This window comes from Carya illinoinensis, chromosome 10 (assembly GCF_018687715.1).
Source record: "Carya illinoinensis cultivar Pawnee chromosome 10, C.illinoinensisPawnee_v1, whole genome shotgun sequence".
Lineage (NCBI taxonomy): Eukaryota > Viridiplantae > Streptophyta > Magnoliopsida > Fagales > Juglandaceae > Carya > Carya illinoinensis.
In genome coordinates this window covers 7,399,033-7,426,300 of record NC_056761.1, presented here as the reverse complement: position 1 = coordinate 7,426,300, position 27,268 = coordinate 7,399,033, and the positions used below count along the sequence as shown (strand labels likewise).

At 37.1% G+C, this 27,268-nt stretch overlaps 1 protein-coding gene across 1 annotated transcript; it reads left to right on the top strand.

Moving 5' to 3' along the window:
• Window positions 1-56: 56 nt before the first annotated feature.
• LOC122280088 (vacuolar sorting protein 3) lies at window positions 57-23,895 on the top strand. The gene is made up of 14 exons (XM_043091043.1): window positions 57-1,463; window positions 11,341-11,616; window positions 12,567-12,763; window positions 13,176-13,317; window positions 14,397-14,669; window positions 14,773-14,845; window positions 16,808-16,856; window positions 17,962-18,250; window positions 18,499-18,554; window positions 19,585-19,653; window positions 19,759-19,870; window positions 21,195-21,284; window positions 22,698-22,868; window positions 23,473-23,895. The coding sequence occupies exons 1-14, from the start codon at window positions 72-74 to the stop codon at window positions 23,563-23,565; spliced, it is 3,282 nt and encodes a 1,093-aa protein (XP_042946977.1). The 5' UTR covers window positions 57-71; the 3' UTR covers window positions 23,566-23,895.
• The last annotated feature ends 3,373 nt before the right edge of the window (window positions 23,896-27,268 follow it).

Below are 27,268 nucleotides of genomic sequence, written 5' to 3'. Positions count from 1 at the left end.
TTAGCCTTAAATGTAAATAGTATTTTTCTTTTTAATTTTAAATATTTTTTTAACATGTTTAAATTACGGCAATGAGAAAGCAAAATGAGGGCGGCATTATTCTTTTTCTTCAGGAAAATTCGGACTTTGGATCTGTACAGAACAACTTAAACAAGGGGTCGATTGCCAATCCAATCCGACCCAAATGTTGGTCGGATCTTGTCCCTTCCACTGGTAGTCTCGACAGAGCATCTTCTTGTCTCTCTTTCTTCGTCGCGACTCACCAGCGCCCTAGCTCTCTGCTCGTAGACATGCCCGAGCCCAGGACTCGAACCGTCCTCGAACACTTGGCTCAGTTTGACCTCTCCAGCCACTCTGGGAGCCCGACCCGATCCCTCGCCATCTCTACCGTCTCAGACTCCCAGACCTTTATTTACGTCGGAACTCTATCCGGAACCCTAATTCTGCTCTCTACAAACCCTGAAAATCCAAGCACCAGTACCACCCCCGAAAAACCTCTCAAAGTCGCTACGTTTTTGCAGCAAAACGTTTCGCTTCTGCGAAGTGTTTTGGTCGGCGATGATTCTCCCGTTGATCGGATACTGTTTCTAGGTGAGATTGGGAAGGTTCTACTACTTTCAGGTGGGGCTTTGTTCTTGGTTGATTCCCTTTTATTACAACCCGTGAGGAGGTTGAGTTTCTTCAAGGGAGTGTCTGTTATAACCAGGCGATTTCGGAGCAGTAATCAAGCGGAGAGTACGAATTTGACGGAGAATAGTGCTAACACAAACGCTTCTTCTTCGGAATACACGAGCACGAGTCAACGGATTTTGCAGAGATTGGGTGGTGGGATTAGAGCTAATGGTCTGAGAGACAAAGAATCCGAACTGAACCACCGGACTGAAGGTGATTTTGTTTTTGCAGTTGTGATTGGTAAAAGATTGATACTGGTGGAGCTCGTCTTAGATGGTATAGTAAGTAAAAGTGACAGAGATCTCGATGGCGTAAATGGATCCTTCGTAGTTTTAAAAGAAATTCAGTGTCTTGATGGGGTTATGACCATGGTGTGGCTTGATAATTCTATAATTGTCGGAACGGTTAATGGATATAGTTTGTTTTCGTGTGTTACGGGGCAAAGTGGTATAATATTTACTTTGCCGGATGTGTCTAGCCTGCCGCAGCTTAAATTGTTGTGGAGAGACTGGAAGGTGCTTTTGTTGGTTGACAATGTGGGTGTTCTTGTCAACACGCACGGCCAGCCAGTTGGTGGGAGTTTGGTGTTCAGGCGTGGTGGACCGGACTCTATTGGGGAGATATCTTCTTATGTGGGTGTTGTGAAGGATGGGAACATGGAGTTGTATCATAAGAAATCGGGAGGTTGTATTCAAAAAGTTACTTTTGGTGGTGAAGGGGTTGGACCTTGCATTGTTGCAAATGAGGAAGTTGGAGGGGGGAAACTTTTGGCTGTTGCAACACCCAATAAGGTACGTAACATACTGAAAAAGGAATTTATATTAGAACTTTGTTGAGCTTTATAGCAAGTCTATGCACTTTGGCTGTCAGTCTTATCTGCACTTGATTTCTACTTTCCTAATTAGGGGTTTACATACTGATAAAAGAAGTTGGGCTAAAAGAACACACTTGCACGGTAAAGCAAAATATCAGGGCTCTTGGCTTCAATGGTAGTGAGAGAATGTGCTGCCTCATAAACAAAAATTATTCTGAAAGGCCAATTGTTGTGGCGACAATTATTTTAAAGTAATCAGTTTCATTAAAAAGTGCAAAAGGTGCAATCCATGTACACAAGATGTATGCATGAGAAACACCTGTCTAGAAATATAAAAACGACACGTGAAAATAATGAAGGCTAAACCCATTTTAGTTTATAGCAGCCATCCAAAGGAACAGGGTATTGAAAAGAAAGTTTTGAGCTCCTCTAACGTCCGTTCTCAATTCTCAACATTTCTATTATTCACTTCCCTTCAAATACAATGCGAGGCAAGTAGGGACTATCTTCCTCTGTAATACCCCATTCCCACATTGGGAATATGAATAGCTCACATAGAGCAGGTAAGTTCTAAGGGTATCATGGATGCTATGTCCTGCATTGACTACTTATTTCATAAGTGATTCTAGGGAAGCTTGGTTCATAAGTGAAACTTGGTTCATAACTGATTCTAGGGAAGCTTTAAATTAATTAGTCTTTTTGGAGTTAGTGCAGATGTGGCTAGTGCTTTCCATGGGTCATTACATATGATATTAGAGCTACTTAGTAAGGCCAGCCATGTGCATTTCATGTTATTTATCTTGATGAGGATGTTGGGAATTTAAGGGGAGAGTTTGTAACACCCAAATCCTACATTGGGAGTATGAATAACCTACATAGAGTGGTAGGTTATAAATGTAGTTATGGGTGTTTTTTTTAATAAGTAATAAACTTTATTGAAACGAATGTAACTAGGCAGAGCCCATGTACACATGAAGTATACAAGATGACACACCTAATTACATTCTAGAAAGCTGAAAAGAAAACAAAAACTCATGAACACTCTCTCCCTTTAATACGATAGTGGAAAACCACTGAAAAAGAGAAGACACGAAGAAATTCCAAATATCCTCAGTTGCTTTTTCCCTGTTGTTAAAACATCTGTCGTTCCTTTCTGTCCATAACACCACAATAAAAACAATGGTATCATCCTCCTAGCCGCATCCAATTGATAGCTATTCTGATTTCTGTTCCAGCAGGCTAAAACCTCCACCATCCTCTTAGGCATAACCCAACTCAGCCCAGCTCTACCAAGAATACCAATCTATAACTCCCTAGGGAAGCTTCAAGTTGGCTAGCCTTTTTAGGGTTATAGCACATTCGTGGCTAGCTCTTTTCTTGGGCCGCTTTATATGAGTTGGCCTTAATCCAGGAAAAGCACTAGTCATATCTGTCATGACGATGTTTCTTATAAGGCCCAGTTTGAAGCTTCACTATAATCACTCATAAAGCCTAGGTTCACTTAATTTGTAGCCAATACAAGACTTAGTACCAATGACGACCTTTATAACTTACCCATTCTATGTGGTCTTTTCATGTTCCTAATATGAGATGAGATTGTTAGATTCACACTGTTGCAATATGGCAACTGCCCCTTAACCCTCTATAGGCATAAAAAAGGTCCACAATTCTTCTAGGCATACCCAAATCAAATTCACCATACTGGAGAAGTCATTCAACAAAGCACTTGCAATTGTATAAAATATGATCAACAAACTCTTTACTTTTCTTACACACTCAAGACCAATCTGTTCATAACTGTTTCTTTTGAATTTTTTTTTTTGGTAAGTGATATTAAATTTTATTGAAATAAAGAAAGGCGTAAGCTAGGTACACTGGAAGTATACATGTGAATATACCGCTTTAAAAGCTAAAAATGGCCCACGAAAACAAAGTCTTCCATAACAAATTCCTAAATTCTTCTACAGATCTTTCCTGGTCCTCAAAATGTCTATCATTTGTTTTACTCCAGATGCACCGTAACATACAAATGGGGGCCATTTTCCACATTGCTGCAATTTGTGCTGTCCTTGAGATCCCTCTCCAACTTGCCAATAGTTCAACTACCATTCTCGGCATTGTCCATGCTAGCCCTATTCTACTAAAAAAATGATTCTAAATATCCCTGGCAAAATCACAATGTAGGAGTAAATGGTCTACTGTTTCCCCACTATTTTTACACATACAACACCAATCCATCATTATAAGACCACGCCTTCTTAAATTATCAATGGTTAGGATCTTCCCAAGCGCTGCTGTCCAGACAAAGAATGCAGCCTTGGGAGATGCTTTACTCCTCCATATGCTCTTCCATGGGAAGTTGGGCGAAGGTTGAGCTGTAAGTGTCTCATAAAAAGAACCTATTGAGAATTTCCCTTTCCCAGAAGGTCTCCAAACCAACTTATCTTCAGTTAAAACATTAGGGGAGATATTATGGAGCAGGTTAAAAAACTCCACCAGCATACCCACTTCCCAGTCATGAGCCTCCCTAGTGAGATTTATGTTCCAAGCTTGGGCATCATATGTACTACCCCACAAATCAGCCACCTTCACGTCTTTTTCCCCTACAATGCTGAAAATAGCGGGGTAAGCCGCCTTAAGAGCCGTATCACCTACCCATACATCATGCCAAAAACTGATTCTTTGACCATTCCCCATACACAACCTGGTGTTACTAGAAAATACCCCCAACCTTTTCTTATATACTTCCATAACCCCGCACCATATGCCCCCCTCCCCTCATTAGAGCACCAACCCTCCTTGCACTCTCATCCTTCGCATCAATCACCCATTTCCATAAGGCCACAACCATTTTCCTAGTAAGGCCTTATTAAAAACTCTCACATTGTGAACCCCCAAACCACCCTCGCACAATGGTGTACACACCTTATCCCACCCAACTAAGTGAAATTTAAACTCATCCCCTAGACCACTCCACAAAAAGTCACATTGCAGTTTTTCAATCTTAGAGGCAATGCTAGCTGGAAGGAGGAATAAAGGCAAGAAATAAGTGGGAAGGTTAGATAAGGTGCTTTTAGTAAGTGTGAGCCTCCCCCCTTAGATAAATATAACCTTTTCCACCCGGCCAACCTGTGCTATAATGTTTCTAGCACCTTCACCCAAGTTGTCTTAGCTTTAAAAGATGCCCCCAAAGGGAGGCCAAGATGCTTCATTGGAACAAAGAAACCCCACACCCCAAAATGTTGGCCAGCCCCTGAATGTTTCTTACATGTTGACTTTTTTGCTCATTCTTTAGTTCCACACCGGTGGGAAGAAAATTCACTATGTGAAAATTGTTACAATTACACAATTTTTCTCATCTCTCCAAACACACCCACAAAGCTTCCCCACTAGCAAAACTTTAACTTCACACCTCTTTCCCTTTTACACAAAAGGGTCAACAGAGGAATTTAACTAAAATCAAAAGTTACGAGATAAGCTTTCAACTGGTTTACTTAAATTAAGAGGCTAAGCCTCTTCTTTATAAGCCTGGGCCCATGCCCTTTATTTTCTTCCCACCGGTGTGGGACTAAAGAAGGAGCAAAAAAGTCAACAATCTTCACCTTGCGACTTTGACTGGTCCCACAGCCAAGCTCCACCTCAATGAAGATCTTCATAACTTCCACTATCATGCTTCACCATAAAAGCATACCCACTCAGAATAAATCAATTTCAAGTATTTCACTTCGGCCCATGTCGAAAAACAATCTTGCTAAAAATTATGGTGTAACTTCCACACTTGGTTCTTCTGGAAGTTCATCAGCCATCGACATGAATTTTCACCACACACCCTACATTAATGCCAAACCAATGCCTATGTACAAACTTGTAGACCTGCTAAAATTAACACATCCTCTATCATGACAACTTTTGGAAATTAACGGCATGCCATGAGAACGTATATGTCCCTTTTAAAAGATCAAAGTCTTCCATGGAGAAAAACACAACGTTAGCATCATTTCCAATATCTCCATTTATTGACTTGGAGTTACTTGCCAAACCTCTTCCAGGTCTTGGATAATTTTTCTTGATATGCCCAGATTGTTCACTCCCAGTAGACTACTTTCTTCTTCATGAAGTTCTTCATCTTCCCATTTCTAGTTGTTACCATTACTAAATTTTCAAGTGGAACATTACTTCCACTACTTAATCTTCTCTCTTCAGAAAAGATTTTACTGATAACTTTTGAAAAAATTATTTTCTCATTCCTATGTATTAAAATAGGCTTAATGTACTCATAGGAAGGTGGAAGATACCAGATGAGTCTCAAGGCTTGATCCTTATCATCAATTTTAACTCTAATAGATTCTAGTTTAGCGACAATGTCATTGAGAACGCTTAAATGATCTGAATTAGTTGTACATTCACTCATTCGCAGTGTATGAAACTGCTCATTTAGATACACATGATTTGAGACGCCATTCGTATGATACAACTATTCAAGTTTTTCCCATAATTCCTTTGTCGTAGATATTCCATGCACATTTGTAAGAACATTTTTGACCAAGCACAAATGTATTGCACTTGCTGTTCTCAAATCGAGATTCTCTCAATCTTCATCGCTCATTTAAGTGTATCCATTGTGACCTTTCAATCTTTCATTGGAACTTACTTAGTGAGATACTATTCATTTATACGGTAAATTCATCAAAGCAACGTTAGGAAATAGGACTTCAAATCCTATCAGATTTGATGTGGAGAAATTTAATGAGAATTAATTTTGGCTTGTGGAAAGTACAAGTCAAGGATATCTTGATTCAATCAGAATTGCACAAGGTTTTGAAGGGCAGACCAACACGTGAAGTCAGCACTGGTACTAGTGTGACTGGTGAAAAGATCATATCTAAAATGAGCGATGAAGATTGGGATGATCTGGATTTGAGAAAAGCAAGTGCGATACGTTTTTGCCTGGCAAAAAATGCTCTTGTAAATGTTCATGGAATATTTACGGCAAATGAATTATGGGAAAAACTTGAAGAGTTGTATCAGACGAAGAGCGTCTCAAATCGTGTGTACCTAAAGGAGCAGTTTCATACACTACGGATGAGTGAAAGTATAACTATTTTAGATCATTTAAGTGTTCTCAATGGCATTGTCGCTAAGCTAGAATCTATTAGAGTTAAAATTGATGATGAGGATCAAGCATTGAGACTCATTTGGTCTCTTCCACCTTCTTATGAGCACATGAAGCCTATTTTGACACATGGGAATTCGAAAATAATTTTTTCAGAAACTACCAGTAAAATTTTTTCTGAAGAGAGAAGGCTAAGTAGTGGAAGTAATGTTCTACCTGAGAACTTAGTAATGGTAGTAGCTGGAAATGGAAAGATGAAAAACTCTATGAAGAAGAAAATAGTCTGTTGGGAGTGTGGACAATTTGGGCACTTCAAGAAAAATTGTCCAAGAGCTAGAGCAGGTTTGACAACTAGCTCCAAGTCAATAAATGGAGATACTGGAAATTATGGTAACGTTGCATCTCTTTTCATGGAAGATTTTGATATTTAAAAAAGGACATGTACGTCCTCATGGCATGTCGTTAATTTGCAAAAGTTGTCATGATAGAGGATGTGTTAATGTTAGCGGGTCCACAAGTTTGCACACAGGCATTGGTTTGACATTGATGCAGGGTGTGTGGTGAAAATTTATGTTGATGACCGATAAACTTCTAAGAGAGCCAAACATGAAAGTTACACCATAATTTTCAGTAAGATTGTTTTTCGACATGGGCTGAAGTAAAATGTTTGGAATTGGTTTATTTTGAGTGGGTATGCTTTTATAGTGAAGCATGATAGCGGAAGTTATGAAAATCTTCATTGAGGTGGAGCTTGGCTGTGGAACTAGTCGAAGTTGCAAGGTGGAGATTGTTAACTTTTTTGCTCATTCTTTAGTCCCACATAGATGTGAAGAAAATAAAAGGCATAGGCTCAGGCTTATAAATAGGAGGCTTAACCTCTTAATTTAATTACATCAGTTGAAAGCTTATTTAGTAACTTTTGACTTTAGTTAAATTTATTTGTTGACCCTTTTGTGTAAAAGGGAAAGAGGTGGAAAGTTTTGCTAGTGGGGAAGTTTTGTGGGTGTGTTTGGCGTGAGAAGAAAAATTGTGTAATTGTAATAATTTTTTATATAGTGAATTTTCTTCTCTGGATCACGTGAGAAGAAAAATTGTGTAATTGTAATAATTTTTCACATTGTGAATTTTCTTCTTTGGATCTGATGGTTTTTTTTTTTTTTTTTTTTTTTTTTTTTTTTTTGTTTTGGAGTTTCCACGTAAATGTCTTGTGTTGTTATTATTTCTATATTTTTCTTGTTATTCCTGCAAATGGCAGATCCTAGGGGGGTTGAATTTGGGAGGTTCAAATTCCCAACATTACATCCCCACCTCCACCATCTCCGTCTTCAAGTCGCTTCAAAACATCGTAGATTGTCCCTCAAAGATTGAATATGCCCTGCATTATCATCACAAAACAACAACATATCATCTGCAAATCAGAGATGAGAAATAATAATGGGACCATAAGGATTCCCCACTGAAAATCCTGAAAAGAATCCACCTGCTACAGCAGCCGAAACCATTCTAATTAGAGCCTCCATCACAATCACAAATAGTAGGGGGACAATGGATCACCTTGTCGTAACCCCCACGAGCTATTAAAGAAACCGATAGGTTCACCATTTACCAAGACTGAAAATCGAGCCGTAGATATACAATCTTTTATCCATCCCCTCCATTTTTCCCCAAAACCACGACGACCCAGTAGATAGAGCAAAAAATTCCAATTAACTTGATTATAGGCCTTCTCCATATCCAACTTATATAAAATACTCGGAACCCTCGACTTAAGCTGGCTGTCCAAACATTCATTGGCTACAATAACCAAATCCAATATTTGCCTACCTCGTACAAAGGCATTTTTGGACTTCAAAATAATCTTATCCAAGAGTGTGCTCATCCTGTTGGTCAAGACTTTTGCAAGTATCTTGTACACACTACCCACAAGACTAATAGGCCTGAAATCTTGTACCTCTCTTGCACCCACCTTTTTGAGGACAAGTGCAATGAAGGTAGCATTCAGACTCTTCTCAAATTTACCAAAAGTAAAGTAACTCTTGGAAAACCAGCATAACATCCTCTCTCACCACCTCCCAACAAGTCTGAAAAAATGCCATAGTAAAACCATCCGGCCACGGAGCTTTATCTCTGTTCATTTTCCTGATGACTTGGTGTACCTCTACTTCTTCAAATGGTCTCTCCAACCGAGCCATACTATTTTGATCAATGACCTCAAAAGCTAACCCATCAACTGTAGGCTTCCATGCATACGATTCTTCCAACAAATGTTCAAAATGTCCAGCTACATAATCTTTAATTTTTGCTTGATCTAAAACTGAATTGCCATCGATGTTCATCGACTCGATTGTATTAAACCTCCTATGAGAATTTGCCACATGATGAAAAAACTTGTTAGATTTATCCCCCTCCCTAAGCCACAAGGCCCTTGACTTTTGCCTTCATGAGATCTCCTCCATTAAGATCAACCTTTCTAACTCTGAGACTACTTGCCCTTTGCAACCAACCTCATCTTCCACACCCTCCAAACTTTCTAGTTCTTGAAATAGAGACTTCTTTTGTATTGCTACATTACCAAATACTTGTTCATTCCATGTCTTCAAATCTTTCTTTAAAGCTTTCAACTTTCTCGCCAACACCTTGCTCGGAGTGTCCTATATTTGATAAGAACTCCACCATTGCCTAACCAACTCCACAAACCCCTCAGATTTTAACTACATGTTCTCAAACTTGAATGGCCTTCTGCCCCTCGGGATTCCCCCACAATCTAACCTAATAGGAAAATGGTCCAAGCACAACCGAGAGAGTCTTTTCTAACATGAATCTGGAAATTGTATCTTCCATGAAGTAGATATGAGAAATCTGTCTAGTCTTGACCAGGTGTGATTGTTAGACCAAGTATAGTCACTTCCCATAAGAGATATGTCCATGAGTCCCAACTCTGAAATGAAATTTGAGAATTCCCCCATGGCATGGTTTTGCCATCCCTCTCCCGATCTTTCGCTTGGAAATCTTGTCACATTAAAGTCCCTTCTTATACACCATGGAATCTCCCACCATGAACATAAATCGGCAAGCTCATCCCAAAGTAACCGCTGTTCACACTCCAAATTAGGGCCATATACCCCAGCAAAAGCCCACACAAATTTATCTTCAGAATTTTTAAACGAGCATCCCACAGAATATTCTCTCACAAACTCATCAATGTTCTCCACCACCCTTTTATCCCACATAACCAATATTCCCCTTGACGCCCCATCCAAAGGTAAGTATGCCCTATATATTGGCAGCCCCAGATACTCCGAATAGTTCTTCTTGTGATAAGTTTCAATTTAGGTGTTTCTTTTGTATACTTGTTGTGTACACGGGCTATGCCTACTTCATTCGTATGAATAAAATTCTCTTATTACTTATAAAAAAGAGTTTCAATTTAGTTTCTTGTAAACATATGATGTCCGCCTTCCATTGCAGCGATCTTATACGGAGGCGTTTATTTCAGTCCCCTTACGTTCTAGCTCAGGATTTTAGGCAACATTAATCAATAATTCATAAAGTACGAATTTCGCTCATCTTTGGTATTGAAGTTGAGTCTGAGGTCTCTTTTTGTCCATTTCGAGCTATGCCTCCTTCACCTTTTCTCCCCTACGGTGCTCACACTTCTTTATGCTGATCCATTATAATCCCCTTTGATCTGTCCTCCTTCACATCAGAAATGAATGTTGTTGGTGTTGTAAGGTAAGGTGATGTGATCCTGATGTCTCGTCAATTTGACTCCCAGTTCGTGGCTTTTGCTCTTCACAGAATGAAAATAAATGAAATATCTATATCAAGAAATGAAAAAGAGCACTTCAAGCCCAATGTTGGGATTGAAGGTCTACATCAATGTGCAATATGTTCGCTAATTGTCTTTGGATCTTTAGTCCTCTCCACATATAGGTCATTTGGATAAGTATGTCACATATGGTACACCCTAAAGGCCTTATCTATCCTACAGGTGATTTAGTGTTCATGTAACATAATTCAAGGTAGGTAAAATCTGTTGGGTTCAGGATTAAACAGTTCTTTTCCCCTTATTGATATGTTACTAATTCATGCAATGGGTTTTGAACCTACACTGTCATCCTCCTCATTGTCCTTATAGTGATAGATGTCATTAGATCTAGAGCCTGTTGGCTTTTAGATTAAAAAGCAATTATATGGGGATTGCTGTCATATTTAAAGATCATTTTGAACATTAGCAGTGCTTTTTTTTTCCCTCTATAGTTAAACAATTGTATTAATGAAAATAGGCATAGCCCAAGTACACAAGATGGCATAGCCCAAGAACATTAGCATTATTGCTATAATCGTTTATACCTATAAAAAAAGAAGAACATTAGCATTACTAGAGCAATTAAAGGTTTCAGATGAAACTATATCAAATGTTAGGAAACTTCATGCAATTGTAAAAAGAAGGCAATATGAGTAAAAATTGATTCTTTGATTTGGCATCTTTTTGTATTTAAAGACAATAAAAATGAAAACGATAATTATGAATCTGAATTAGTACTTTTAACATGTTATGCTTGGTTTCACCCACTGTTTATTGTATCTGCTGTAAGTGGAACTTGTGAACAGGCGATTCTAAAGTAATCCATATATATATATATATATTAAATTATCTTGTAGTTATAGCTAAGAACCTCGTAAAGACTGTTCTGGAGGCATCTTGATAAATTCTCCTGTTTCGTGTTAAATTTTCTAGGTTCTTTGCTTCCGGAAATTATCTTCTGAAGACCAACTCAAAGATTTGTTGAGAAAGAAAAGCTTTAAAGAAGCAATCACCTTGGCGGAGGAGCTTGAGTATGATGGTGAAATATCAAAGGATATGCTATCCTTTGTTCATGCTCAAGTGGGATTCCTATTGCTTTTTGACCTGCGATTTGAGGAAGCAGTAAATCACTTTTTGCATTCAGAGACGATGCAGCCTTCTGAAGTATTTCCATTTATAATGCGAGATCCAAATCGCTGGTCACTGCTGGTATTGTTTTTCTCATATCTATGGTGGTTATATTCATACGTAACATCGGACATTGCTTCAACCTCATGCTATTGATTATTCTGAACTTTGAACTCAGTTAATGAAAGTAAAATAAAAAAAGGAAACAAAAAAATATAAAATATAAAGTAAGATGAAAACTTCTGTTTTTGGAAACATCAAAATAAACATATTCCCCCCCCCCCCCCCTCTCTCTCTCTCCCCCTCTCTCCCTCTATATGTTTATGTATATTTGCTTCCATTATTTTACTTGAAAAATTCAACTCATCATCCTCACACCACACAATTTTTTAATGTTTTAATTTTTTTCTTTTACCAAATGTGTGGTACACGGATAGTGAGTAGAAGAATTCAATTAGTTTAGGAAGAATAAAACAAAAAATAAAAAATGAATTAAAAAAAAAAGTGTGGTGTGTGATCTATGAGGATCTTTATTTTGGTTCCCGTGTGATTTCCTTAATTTGTTTGTGCCTCGTATTTGCTGTTAGTATGTGTCCATGGGTCTGCATCTGTTGTTTCTTGCTTTCTTGAATTACATCTCCTGCTTATCTATGTAATTATGAATTGGTTAAGTTTTTGTAAGGTGCTGTGCAACTGAAATATTGTGGAGGATGGATGGTTTGCACAGTGAACCTATTTCTTGGTATGGTTTGTTGATTCAGAACAAGTTGTGTGTTGACATGGACATCAGAAGCTGTAGAAAAATAAGAACAGCCCCCCTTTTTTGGCAAATATTTCTGCAACCTATATTTTTGTTTGTGAACAACACATTGAGTTGTAGAAGCTTGTTTACATTTACTGAAGGCACAACTCATTCTTGCCAACCACCCTCACTGGTCACTGGGAAATCCCTCTCTCTGAGGATTCTTTCTGCAAAGAAAGAAAGCTCAAGTTTTCTTAAGCTTGTATGGTGTTTAAACTTCCCTTTTCAGGTTCCTAGAAACCGTTATTGGGGTTTGCATCCCCCCCCTAAACCTCTTGAAGATGTTGTAGATGATGGGTTGATGGCCATCCAAAGAGCTACCTTCCTGATAAAAGCAGGTGTAGAAACTTTAATAGATGATGGTTTTCTTTCAAATCCACCAAGCAGGGCTGATTTGTTGGAGTCGGCAATCAAGAACATCACCAGGTGCTCTCTCTCTCTCTCTCTCTCACACACACACACACACACACACACTTTCTAATTTCATACAATTATTGTGCATTGCCCTGTTCTCCAATTCCCCCCCGTGCGGCAACAGGATTTGAGGTTATCCAGTTTCCAGTGGAAAATTGTACAAGCCTATTAGATAGAATGATCCACATGTTTTTCATTCTTTTCTTTTCATTCTGTTTCAGTACTTATATCAATGTTTATGTGGCATGTGGCTGCATGGTGGTTTTGTTGAATACTCCAATGCTATCTTTTTCTTTTACTAGATAGGTGTCTTTCTTTTAATAACTACTGTGTACTTGGGTTGCAACTTTGGTGCTTTTTTTCTAATAAAGATGATTTTACTTATCAATAAAATTTAATATTCTATTGCTCTCATTTACTACAGGTATTTGGAAAACTGTCGGGTGAAAGAGTTAGCATTGCCAGTAAGAGAGGGAGTTGACACACTATTAATGTACCTTTATAGAGCTCTAAATCGTGTTAATGACATGGAGAAGCTGGCATCTTCGGCAAACAGCTGTATCGTGGTATGTGCCATATAGATAAATATCTATGCACGAGCACACACATGTATTTATTTTGTACATCCTTTGCATACTTCAGTTAATATATCTATTTATTTGTCCTAGGGGACTTGTGCAATGTTTTTGCATCTGGGCTAGTAAGGGACTTGTCAAATGGACTGGTTCCCGTTACCTATAAGAAACAGATTGGATTAATTTAAAATAATAGTTCAGGGGATTCCAAATAAAACCAGAAAATGTGATTAATAAGAAGTTGAGAAAAAACGAATTGTGGTTTTTAATAAAATAGAGTTTTTTGTGGAAAATGGATGAGAAAAATGCTTCGAAATTCCTTGTCAAGGAAAACAAGGTTCTCAAAAATTTTGGTTACCTTATAGGCCCGCAAGAATGAAAGAAAAACCAGAAAAAAGTCAATTTTATTATATTTCTAGAAATCCCTAGGAACTTACCAAACATATTCGTACTAATCCAAATAAAACCACCCAAAAAAAAGAAAAGGAAAGGCCTAGGGAGAAGGCATTAAAGCAAGATTAAGATCATGAACGTGAAATCATTTCTGCCTCTATTGAAGCAATGCATGGACTTTCTATAATTGTTTTTCGATAAAAATATTAAAGTAAATTTAATAAGATTCTATAAGAATAAGAACAAAATGAAGCACTAATGCATCTGAAATTCTGCTCAGACAACCAGTCTTGTAAAGTCTCATCTGCTTGGTCTGTGTAGCCTGAATTTGATACCTGACTTCATGCCATTGTTCTTAAAATGAACAATTATGCGAGACAGAAGCTATATATATAAAAATATATAAATATATAATTTAAATGAGACAGTTTGGGATTTTGAACTGGAAAGGGATATGGACCATTTGAACCAGTAAATTTGTTCTGGATTTAGGAATGTTGCATTCGTTTTTAGTTGTTGGGTCAGGACCAAGTTATTTTAGGGGCCTCGAGACAATGCAATATGTGAGGATGTTGGTAAACTGAGGACTCTTAGTATTCCAATGCATTGCAAAACAGAGAGGCCGTTGTCTGGAGCCTGCTTGAAGGATGACCGTGCAACTTGCATGGACGGTGCAGGAGGAGTTGGAAACTTTATTAGATGAAACTGGGCACTTGCGGACGCTTGCCTTCCTCTATGCAAGTAAAGGGATGAGCTCCAAGGCTCTTGCTATTTGGCGTATTTTGGCAAGGAATTATTCAAGTGGCCTCTGGAAAGATCCCAATATGGAAAATGGCTCACAGGATTCCAATAATAATATTATATCAGGTAAGGAGATTGCTGCAACAGAGGCATCAAAGATTCTTGAGGAATCATCCGATCAAGAGTTAATTCTACAACATCTTGGATGGGTATGTGCAGTTCTTCACAAGACTGGTGTTTTTTGTGGAGCTCAAAGTATTGTGGTCCACATATTTAATGGCTAATCAAGATCTTCCTGATGACTCCTATTAGGTTGCCGATATCAACCAGGCACTTGCTGTTCAAGTTTTAACCTCAGAGAAAAGAGCCAATCAACTTTCACCAGGTGGGCCTCTGTCCTATAAGAATCATCATATCTTGCTGAACTTCGGCTCTGATCCCCCCTCCCAAATGACTTCCAGTCTATCTATATGGAACATATAATTTGAGCATATGCTGCCAATTATTTTTGTTTTCTTGTGGGAATATCTCAGGTAGTTCACTCCATCGAATTCTGAGATTTTTCAGAACTAATCTCATGTTTCAGAAGTTTTTCTGTGTATTTATAACCTTTTAATGGAAAATGTGGTTAAGATGACTTATTGATGTATAATCGTTGCCTATATTTAAGGGTCTAGATAAAATATAATATAATTTCTATAGGTTTATTGGTGAGCTGCTAAATATTTGGATTCAAAAACTTTATCCTAGTGGAAATTAAAAGCCACTACAGATACCAAAAATAATAAGATGTGAACCATATGCATTTTATCAATATTTATAGTTAGTAGAAAGGCTTAGACTGGTATTGATTGAAATGTTTGGAGAATTGTGTTTTGGATTAGAGCCAAGGGGAGGCCAATCCATATTTGGGCCTATACTCCAAAAGGAGTTGTCAGTAGTACAATTGGATCCCATTAGATCATTATAAAGAGCAAGAACTTCTCTCTCTCAAGCGATGTGGGATCCCATACACCACCTATTCTCATTACTAGGTGAGGGATATCACAATCTGCCCCCCTTAAATTCCCAACATCCTAATCGGGTCATTCCTTCAAAGGTAGCATGGCTCAAGTCCCACATTTTCAGTTGGGATAAACTCTAATACCATTTGTAACCCCTTAAAGGAAGGCCCAAACCACATTTGTGCTATACTTCTAAAGTATTAGTCAATGGTGCAATTAGAACCCCATTAGAATCAATATAAAGAGCAAGAATTTCTCTCTCCCAAACAATGGGGGATACCATACATCACCTATACTCGCCTACACTCATCAATAGGTATGGGGTATCACACTCACCAATATAACATTATATGAATTGATGATGGTTTTTATTCATTTAGGGGATGTTTGGGAAATGTTTCAATCTCATCTCATCTCATCTCATCTCATTTTCTTCCCAAACATCATTAAAAAACAAACACTTTCAAACAAATCATTATAACTTTTTCAAACTAATCATTACAACTTTCCCAAGTTTTCAAATAAAAAACAAAAAATAATTCAACCTTTTCAAATCTAGAAACAAAAATTATACTAAAAAATTATATTCTAATAATATTTTAACTTTATAATATTTTTTATTTAAATTTTTCTCTCTTATTTTCCAAAACCTAATAAATACGTAACTCAAACTATCTCACTATTATTCACAAATCATCTTATTAGTAATACTAAAAAATTCTCATCTTATCTCATTCCTCAAGCATCCCCTTAGTTTCTCTCTTTTCTTTTGGCGCCCCCCGCGGGGGGTGTTGTTTGAACTATGATTTGGACAGGAGGGGCCCATATTTAATATCATTGGAAAGGCTAAAAAGCATAAACAATTCTTCAGGTCAAGGTTACTTGACAATGACTTCTCAAAATTTTAGTTGCAAAAGTACTTATAAAAAAAAAAAATAGTGCTCACTTTGAATTTTGCTAATTTTTCCACTGTATCTATTGCCTCGTTGCCATTACTAGAATTTAAAAAAAAAAAAAAAAAAATAGGCCACATGGAATATGGATGACCATCTATAAGTGCTCACTTTTGTCCGAAAATGAACATTGAGCGTACAACTGAATGCTAGTGGAAAATAAATGAATAAAGATGGGAAAAACTCACACCATAGATAATGGCAGGGGGAAGAAGATGACGAGCAACTTTCACCATAAATAATGGCAGGGGAAGAGTTTACATCCCTCATTTGAATCATTTTGTTATTTCTTTTTAAATAATTTTCTTTTTTTCTTGACTCGAAAACTTGTCCTCTTTTTGTTGTGTTTGTTGTAATTAGCCTTTCATATTATTTTGTTTCCTATTGCAGATGAAGTTGTTGCTGCTATTGATCCTAGAAAGGTAGAAATTCTTCAGAGGTATGTTCATCACTGTTAGAGCACCAAAATGCTCCATAAATTGGCTCTGGTGTCACTGTCATATAAGTAAAAAAATGTAGGTCTTGAAGAGTCCACAAACTGGCTCTGGTTTCATTGTCAGGGCACCAAGATGCTGGTCAAGAGTGCCTTTTATGTTTCTTTAAAAAGATATATTTAGGACAAATCATTGAAACTATTTTTATGTAGAGTTTTGCTATATACAAGCACAGTCGCGTACTAATCTGTGTACCAATACTGATTCATTCATACTTAAAATTTAAATTAACACTGTTTTCAATAAAATCTACTTTTTGACCAATCACATCACATTGGTGCACAGATTAGTGCACAATTGTGCTTGCAACTATATTTTTCCTTTTATATGTATAAGTAACATGTATTGGTTATAGTGTAACCGATACTTGACGAATTTACTCGATCTTCAAAATAAATTATAACTTTGCAAATGTGTATGACACTCCTTGGATATTCCTGGACACACCTTGAACTCTAAAGATGACTCATTCAATTTTAAAAGGCGCATAATTTAAGGTTGTGGAAAAGCTTAAAGACACTTCCCCATGAAGTACAAATTAAGGTCAAGAAATGTATCCTCGCCGTGATAAATTTACTTTTCGAAAGTGTTGTTTTCTGCTCATTTACTTACATAAAAAAATGTTGTTCCCTGCAATACTACGGCTGCAGTTTGCCCTCATCTAAGTATATTTTATTTTCATCCATGAGATAAAGAGATTTGTCAATTTGAGGATAAGGAGATGATGACGGCAGAGCGTTTTAGAACATTGGATATATATTCACTGTAGTTCTTGTGTTTCAAGTTTCAAGATTTATTTAATTTTCCTTTTCTTGATTGCTGTTTTTCAAACATACACCTTGTATACCCAAGCAACCTTGTATGATCACAAATAAAGTTCTAACATTTACAACAACCAAAAAAAGCTTTACGTTTTATCTCTTACTATCTTGCATCACACAACCAGGTGGAATCTATTGTTTTTATCACTTTATTCCTCGAGTTTTTCTTCTCTTATTTCATGTGATTTTCAGAGCACAATTTTTTTTTCACCTTCTTTTAACTGCACAGGTACATCCAGTGGTTGATTGAAGATCAGGACTGTGATGATACTCGTTTCCACACATTGTATTCTCTATCACTTGCCAAATCAGCCATTGAAGCTTTTGAAGCACAAAATACACATCAAAATGCTGATGTTGGAAAGGCAGATGATACAGAAATTTCTGCTAACAGAATGAACTCAATCTTTGAAAGTCCTGTCCGAGAAAGACTGCAGAGATTTTTACAATCTTCTGACTTGTATGATTCAGAAGAAGTTCTCGACTTGATTGAAGGATCAGAGTTATGGTTAGAAAAGGTCTACCAGAACTCTTATAATAACCTTGTCCTTAATTCTGGTGTCTTTTTTTTGTTTCCCCCTGTACTTGCTATTAGCTGAGTATGCTGATTTGGTTCTATCAAAAACCTTTACAGCTTAATCATTTGAACAATTTCTTTTATTCTTAGCTTGGGTTAGACTTGGATGGCATTGATACTTTTTTTTAACTAAATGATTGGTCTTTCCTTTTGCTTACCACCCAATGTTATTCCTGAACTTATGTACAGGCGATTCTCTACAGAAAACTTGGGCAAGAGGCATCAGTTCTACAGATCTTGGCCTTGTGAGTTTCAAATAACTTCCGAAAGCATTCGTGATAATAAATGGTGCACATTCTAATTACCCATTTAATTCTATAGAATTAGTCCAAAGGAAAAGGGTATCGCTAAAAAAGTGACAAGGAGGACCCATATTTCACCACGGTGTAATTTGCAGGCTGCCACCTTTTTTTTTTTTTTTTTTGTTTTTTGATCATAACCTCCTCTAATCCACAATTTTTGTGGGCTATCCCATTATGTATTCTGTGGAGTCAGTAGAAGGAGAGAAACGCTAGGGCATTTAAGTGCACTGGACTGTCCGTTATTAGGATGAATTGTTCCAATTATGGCTAGTAGTGGATTTTTGATACAACATCCTAGACTGTTGGATCTTACCAATTTTAGAGTTAAGTTATTTTTATCTAAAATCTATTACTTAGTAAATAATAATATCTCATATACAGGAAAAAGGGGGAGAAGGTTTTTTTTATTGGGATTTTGCATTTGTTTTCTCGTTATGGTGCATGGAATTTACATGTCCCATAAGTAGAAGTTTTATTGTCAAGAATTATTGCTCGTCTATCCCTATTGTCAATAAAATCATATCTAATGCTGCCGTTAATGGTCCTTCTGAGGAAATGGGACAGAAAAGGCCACAACATTATTTCTGTGGATATCGTTCCAAATATTTTAGCACAGAATTAAAATGTGTGCCCGTGCATGTTTTCCTTCTATACAGATATTTATATGTAATTTTTGCTGACAAATTGTGTTCTATCATTTTTAATCATACACATAAAAAGATCTAAGCTTTTAGTCGTCTAAGCTCAGTCACACTTACCTATAAAAAAAACATGCTCAGTCACACTCAAGAAGTTCCTCTCATTTGGATGGGGGAAATGGTTTTAGATTTTGAATACACACTGGGTGCCTGTCACTTACCAATTTTAAAGAGAAAGAAAAGTGAAAGAAAGAAAAGAGAAAGAAAAGTAAAAAACATATCAATGAAAAGTGATTTGATGGATGTATCCAATTAATATACACTTTGTCTCTCAGGAAACTGGAAGACAGTGAAGCTGCTGAGCAGTATTGTGCTGAGATTGGCAGACCAGATGCCTATATGCAGTTGGTTTCCTGTCTTCTTCCTTTCATCAATTATTCATGTATTTAACAGCGCATGCATAACATTTTTGTAAGACACTTGTTCCTTTCCTTGCTTATGATGACTAGGTTACTTGATATGTATTTGGATCCGCAAGATGGCAAGGAGCCAATGTTTAAGGCTGCTGTTCGCCTTCTACACAATCATGGAGAATCATTGGATCCTTTGCAAGTTTTGGAGGTATAAATCCCTTTCATTCACTTATGCACACGTTTTGTTTGTCCATTACATGCTGCTTAGTCTGAGAATAGTCTTTTTTATAAGTAATTTTTTTTTAATATCAGTAGGCATAGCCAAGTATGCTGGATGTATACAAGAGAAAACACCTAGCTAGGAAGAAGAAATAGATACAAGGAAATCATGAACATTGAGCCCATTAAAATCTAAAGCTATCGTCTAGAAAAAAAATGTGTTGAAAATGTATTTTTTAAGTTCCTCTAGCGAGCGTTCCTTATCTTCAAAGTTATGATTGTTTTTCTCCCTCCAAATGTACCAAAAAAGGCATATGGGAACCATCTTCCATATTGCAGCGATTTGTGGGATACCATGAAGAGTTGAAGACTTCTCCAGCTGGCAAGAAGATCCATCACCCTCCCAGGCATAATCAATGCTAACTCAATTCTGCCAAAATGTCATCCCATAGGGCTCTGGCAACCTCATTATGAAGCAGCAAGTGGTCCACAGTTTCACCACTTTTCCTATTAATTGGATCTATCCGGTTAATAAACACTTTGTCTCTCTAGCGTGAATCATTGATGAACCTTGTATTGCTAATTTTTTTTTATAAGTAAAAGGAGGGGTGCGACACAACCCTGTATTGCTATTATTCTTTAGATTAACCTTGTGTACTTGGGCTATGCCTCCTCCTTTACTTATGAATAAAATTCTTGATTACCCATTAAAAAAAAAAAAAAAAATCTTTAGATTAACTTATGGGGGCCTATTTTGATTTTCTATTTTTTTCCGCGCTAATTTCCTTTTTTTTTTTTTTTTTTTTTGTCCCTGTTTATTGAATTGTTTGCTGCTGCTCAAACATTAGGGAATGCTTTCATAAAATCTTGTTTTTCAAAAAAATGAGGCAAGTCTTTAGGGAATTATGCAACTTTCTTGTAGAGTTTCAGGTGTAAATAGTGGAAGGAATAAATGCATTTTTGGGATGGGCCCCATATGAGTCTGTCTAAGATTTAGTAATGCATGCCCACTAAAGAAAATTGGTACGCATTGACACAAACTAGAATCTGATGTCTAGCAATCGTCATATGTTGCACTGTTGTGGAGTTTCTAATCGTTACCTTGTGTGGAATTGGGCTATAGGAATTAGTGCCAACTCTAAACTATATTAACTAGCGTAACAATGGATTGAGAATTGAACACTTTAATGCCAAACTCAAAGCCCATCCACTAATCTAGGGATCTAACCAGAACCTATATCTGATTTAGGCTTTTCATTTGGAGTTTCAAGGTATTATGTTCCAACTAAAAAAAATGGATTTTTATATTGCAGAAATTGTCCCCGGATATGCCCCTACAACTAGCATCAGAGACAATATTAAGAATGTTCAGAGCTCGCCTTCATCATCATCGACAAGGACAGGTAAATATAATTTGAATGTGATATTTTTCATTTTTTTTTTTTTTTTGATAGGTATAAAGAAATTTTATTGATATAAAGATAGGCGTAAGCCAGGTAAATCGGAAGTATACATGTGAATACAATATTTTTTCAAAATTAGACTATAGAATTATGAACTACTATCACAAACACATCTCCTTTATGAATCTTCAGTTTAGTTCCTCTCCAAGTCACAGTTGCATTTGTTGATCGTTAAGTTTTAAGGCGGTCGCTCCACAAATGCAACATCATTCTTTTATCGCTCCACAAATGCAACATTATGCTTTTATGGCTCAAAAAATGCAACATCATCCTTTTATTGTTCCACAAATGTAGCGTCTTTCTTTATCTTCATCAGTTGATCTTGTTGCTTTATGGTGATCCGTTCAGTCTGGTTCCTCTCCAAATCATAGTTTGTTATGTGTTCATGATTGCTCCCCTTATCCTTTGAAGACGATTTGGCTTAATTAGGCTCACCCAAGAGCAAACGTTTTTGTATAAACAGCTGCTTTAGGAAAGTTTCTCAGTTCTCACCTTGCACGATGCAAGGACGCATTAACTTCTAGTAATAGATTGGTGTTTTATGTGCAAGAAGTGTGGAAACAATGGGTTACCTTTAACTTCACTGTGAGGTAACTAGCACTTTATGGACTTTTGACCTTTTGGGGTAGTTTGGGTCGTCTTCCCAAGTGGTGGATTTTCTAGCTTGTTGGAAGGGGTAGTTTACTTTTCGATAACGTGCTTATTGTGGAAAATTATCCTGTTTATTTAATGTGAATAATGATAGGGTTACTACCCTACTACTACTCTTTTTGTATTTTATTTTTTTTAAATTTTTTATTTTACTTAATGATTAAGGAAGTAAGTATTAGTAAAGTTATATATTTTTTTAATTTTTTCTTAGTGATTAAGGATGTTAAAAAAATACTAAAAGAAAATGATGAAAAAATTAAAAAACTTGAAATAAACTTGGGTAGTAATAGGATAGTAACCCTATCACTACCCATTTGATGTATTTGGAGAGAGAAAGATGATGCAAGTTTGAAGATTGGGAGAAGTTGGAGATGGACCTCAAGACATTGTTTCCAAACACCTTGTGCCATTGAATGGTGGTCCACAATAATCTGTTGCCTCATCTATTTATAGTTTCCAAGACTTCACAGTTCTATTCCTTTCTTTATTTAGGTGCATCTTTTATATACTTTTTGTACTGGGGCAACAGCCTTTTATTCAATGAAACTCATCCTCTTTATCAAGAAAATTCATGGCTGTCTCAGTCCTAAAGTTTGCCAAACATCCAGAGGTTCTCCTGAATCACAGTGATAGGTTTGTCTGTTTTCTTTAACCCAGACCTATTATAGTGCCGTAAATTTGATCTCTGCTATGTTTTTATAGATTGTGCATAATCTATCCCTAGCCGTGGACGTTGATGCAAAGTTAGCGAGATTAGAGGAAAGATCAAGACATGTTCAGATCAACGATGAAAGCCTTTGTGATTCTTGTCATGCCCGCCTAGGAACTAAACTGTTTGCAATGTACCCAGATGATACCGTTGTCTGCTACAAGGTATGTGATTTGATCTTTCTTATATTATTTTAGTGGGTATAAATTTCTGGAATGGTGTGGGCATTTTATTTCAGGGCTTATGTGTCTCCAGATTTCAAATTTGCTGCAGAATATGTTTATGTTTCCCAGACAATGGTTTCCTGATAGGAGAAAGCAAAAGAATTTTACTTTGGGCTCTTAAACCATCACGTTAACCCCTACACTTACTAATCACGGGAGTCAAGATTTTGTCTTCCGTGGCTGTTGATTTATAGAAAATTGAAGTGAACCAAAAAAGGAATAATGTAAACCTATTCATATTCTTATGAAAATAAAATGAAAGCAAGCTAATTAAGTTAGCTTGAAGCAACAAGCTCGTAAAACATTTGGGACTTTTCAGCTCTCACTTTGTTGCCTGAAATGAAAGAGGTAGAGTGGTGATACATGCATGGATGGAAACACAGAAATTCACTGTTCAAAAGTAATTTTTTTCCCTTTCCGTGTTTCCTTCCATGCCCCCAATTATTTCTCAAATAGGTATTAGGTATTAGTCAAATTTCAAGTGCTTGTACTTGGGTTATGTGTGCTATTTAATTGATGATAAGCACCTACATCCTTTATGCAGTGTTTTCGTCGCCAGGGTGAGTCCACTTCTGTCACAGGTCGCAACTTCAAGCAAGATGTTCTTATCAAACTGGGTTGGCTTGTGACCCAATGATCTAGTGGACATCACGAAAATTTTGGATGTTCAAGGACTGGCTATTTCTGCTTTATGGTTCTAATAGCTCTGGGTTTGGAGTGATTTCTCCAGATTTTTGACAAATCGATGGTGTCAAAAGTAACCAAATGTTCTCTTGAAGTGTACCAATGTAATTCAGTGGAGGTCAAGGCCCATGCGATCTCATGTTTAGAAGAGGCCTTCAGCCAGGTACCAACTTTGTAGGGTAAATAGCATGCCATCTGATGATTGGCACACTGAATATATATGTATTGCTTACGCATTGTAAACGCCATATTGATTTAGTGTGATTACTATGCTTTTTTGGAATACCCTGTTTATTGTGTCAACAATAACTCGGCAATAATGTTGTTGCAGAGGCCTCTGCCTCTTCCAGCCCAGAAACCACCCGACAACAAACATCATTTAATACTATGCGCTTCCGATTTCTTTTTATTTAAACATTCCCATCTTCCTTTGTTTATGTAGAGTTACAATGTCGTACCAGCAACTGTTAAAACTGCCAGACATATCACGCAAATCTACTGAGATGTGAATATAGAGTAAGTCTATAGATAAGCCCCTTATGTCTCCAACACCACACACTGCTGATGTGGATTTGCATTTTTTTTTTCTACTGTAAAATGCACTTAGCATTTTCCTCCCCAAATCAGTGCTCCATTCGAATTTCTAAGAGACGTTCTCCATCCAACTTCGCCCCTCCGCCACTCGGTTCCCGCTGCTCGTCCATCATCTGTCATTTATTGCATTTATTCTCTCTCTTTTAGACTTTAAGCCCCATTTAGATACCCAGAAACATACCAGTTAAATATAGGATTTCTCCCCCTTTTGTGTTTTTTTCGAGCATTCTAAGCAAACCAGAAGAAAGGTTTGCAAGCATGGACTCGGTGTTCTCAGCAAACCATTATTAAACTTTTTTTCGTTTGCCTTTTTGGATTTTTGTAAACAAAATTAGTGGTATATTGACTGTATGGTTGAGAATGTTTGTTGGGCAGTATTTGAAATCTTTTGGGCTCTCTCTTTCACGGCCGTAGAGTCATTTTTGGATGGAAAATTCTATGTGCAGTCATTTTCGCGGACTCCTTTGCGCACTCCAGTGATATGATTGGTTGTGTATTAAAAAAAAATTAATCCAGCCAATCATATCAGTGGAGTGCGCAGGGAGTACGCAAAAATGACTGTATGTAGCATTACTCTTTTTGGATTCCTCATAAAGTTTTATTTTGGTCTTTCGCAAAAATAAAAAATACTTTGATGGTGGTTTGATTCTTTGCTTCTAGTTTGCCGCATCAGTTATCAATCTTATACACCTATGGTCATTTGCAAATGAATGGACAAAAGTGGGATTTGAAAGTGGGTTTGGATCCTGCGCTAAGGAGAAGATGAGGGAGAAGAGAAATGGCGTCGGTTTGGTTTCGAGCTGTTCAAGTGCAAAATCGTGACATGGCGGTCAGACCGGATCGGTGTGTGGTATTGGAGAGAGAACCGGCTTATGTAAAGACTTACTTGTGAATATATGTTCTTGTTGGTTTTTATTCGTACTCACAGATATCTAGAGCAATCGCATTATGTGGCGCCCGCACCACAAAATTAATCGCCCCCCTCACCTTGTGCTTGGAGAAGGTCATAGTGAGTGCCTTTATTGAGATTTTAAATGATGAACAAAGGCACCAGATGATTAAACTCGGTGTAAACAACTTTGATCAGCAAAACTTGTGAATTTTGCGAGGTCTTGCATGCAATGGGGCCTAGGACTACAAATACATTGAACTAAACATGTCTTATCTTTTTATGCATATCATCATACATATCTTGTATGCAAGTTCTTGATATCCCAGATCTTAACCACACAGGAGATATATAGGAAACTTTCAACCTTTTTCATTATTCGATGGAAGTGATTTAGGCATGCACGATCAACTTACGGCATTCAGCACGACATGCTGCCTAGTCTTGTCATTTTGAAGGTGACCAGTGCATGACAGTAGCATATGCCACAGCCTGTGAAGAATGATCGTCTCCTCCTTGAGAAACTGTGTATATATTAGATCAGCCACACTGTCTTGGTCATCGATCTTCTGGATGATTTCCCAATATTCTTCCTTTGGCGATGTTACTTTGAAGCCTTAACCTTTGGCGATGGTATATATTGGTGGGCGTAGTCACGTAATCATTTTAAAAAAATTATTAGGTACTTCTAGGATATGAATGACATGGTATTTTCATCTTTATCACAACATGATGTATACTTAAAAAATTATTTACATATGTACTGATTGTATTGACGTAACATTCTATGATAGGACGAGAGTATGATGTGTCCCTATTCTGTGACTATATATATTTTGAAAACTTGTTTCAATCAATTATTTGGGTTGAGAAAACCAAAATCAATGATGATAACAGAAAACTCGTTGATGTTGGGATGCAGAGGGTAAAAATGTCCAATTAATTTGTGGTAGTAGGTAATCATAGTACTAATCTGTCTCAGGAATGCATCTTAATCACATGATAAGATCATTAGTGCATCTTAAATGTGACATATATAACATGTTTGGCATGTAATTCATAGACCCAAGTATGTACCCTTTATTTTGGTGCATAGCATGCAACATAGGAAACATAGAAACATAATCCCATTGGCTGGACCCTACTGGTTGTTAAACGTAGAAAACTTGATAATTTTAATTACACCTGCCAAAACTCGTGGACTTCCCATCAATAACCATTTCTCACCAATTAGCCGGAGTTCTTTTTGACTTAGATTGTTAAGGTCTCCTTCCATTAACCACTAAAATATCCCTATTTGTAGTTTCTCATACTTTTCAATGCATGGTAAAGAAAAAGATTCCATGACCAATATTCGAAAGAAATGAGGCAGATGGGACAAGCTACACATCCATTTTCCCAATGAATGAATGAATGTAAAGGTCAAAAGACAGACAAATGCCGAGCAAATGCAGGCACACGTTGTCCCCCCCACCCTTCTTGTTCCCATGCATGCATGTGGCCATGCCACTTGATCATCTTGTTCCCACGAAAGTTTCATAAGGCCAAAGATCAACTTGGAAAATGAAACCTGTAGACCAACCACAAGAAATCACATATATCTAGGCATATATATATATAAATATATATATATGGACCAGATCAGCTTAGCAGCAATTTTCCTAATTCGCAACTTGCATAAACCAGAAAGTACAGTTGCCTTTCCAGTGCAGCAGGTTGTCTAGGAAAGTAGTACACTTTCTTCTTCAATATATATATTTCATAGATGAAAAGCTCTTCCTATACATGGTTAAAACATAGTTAAAACTAGAATTAACTTAATTGATTTTCTTCAGAGGCTCGATAGTTTTTCTCTGAATATTGGTATATATGTTCACCAACTCTTATTAGAGATCGATGATGCAATCCACATGAATCTGCATCAGTACCCTTAAAAAGAAACCGAAAAGTTGGGACAAACAAAAAGCATCAGGATGGGTGAGTAATAAAACACAAGTGGGACCAAATGTAAAGGAAAACGTACATAAGGGGGAAAAAAATGGAAAGAAAAGAAAAGAAGAGAGAGAGAGCTCGAAATTTTGACTCATTTATTCATAAGTACCATTGCCACACCTACCTTGATCAATTGAGATAATTCAATTCACTGAGCTAACTTACAAAGAAAACACGTGAA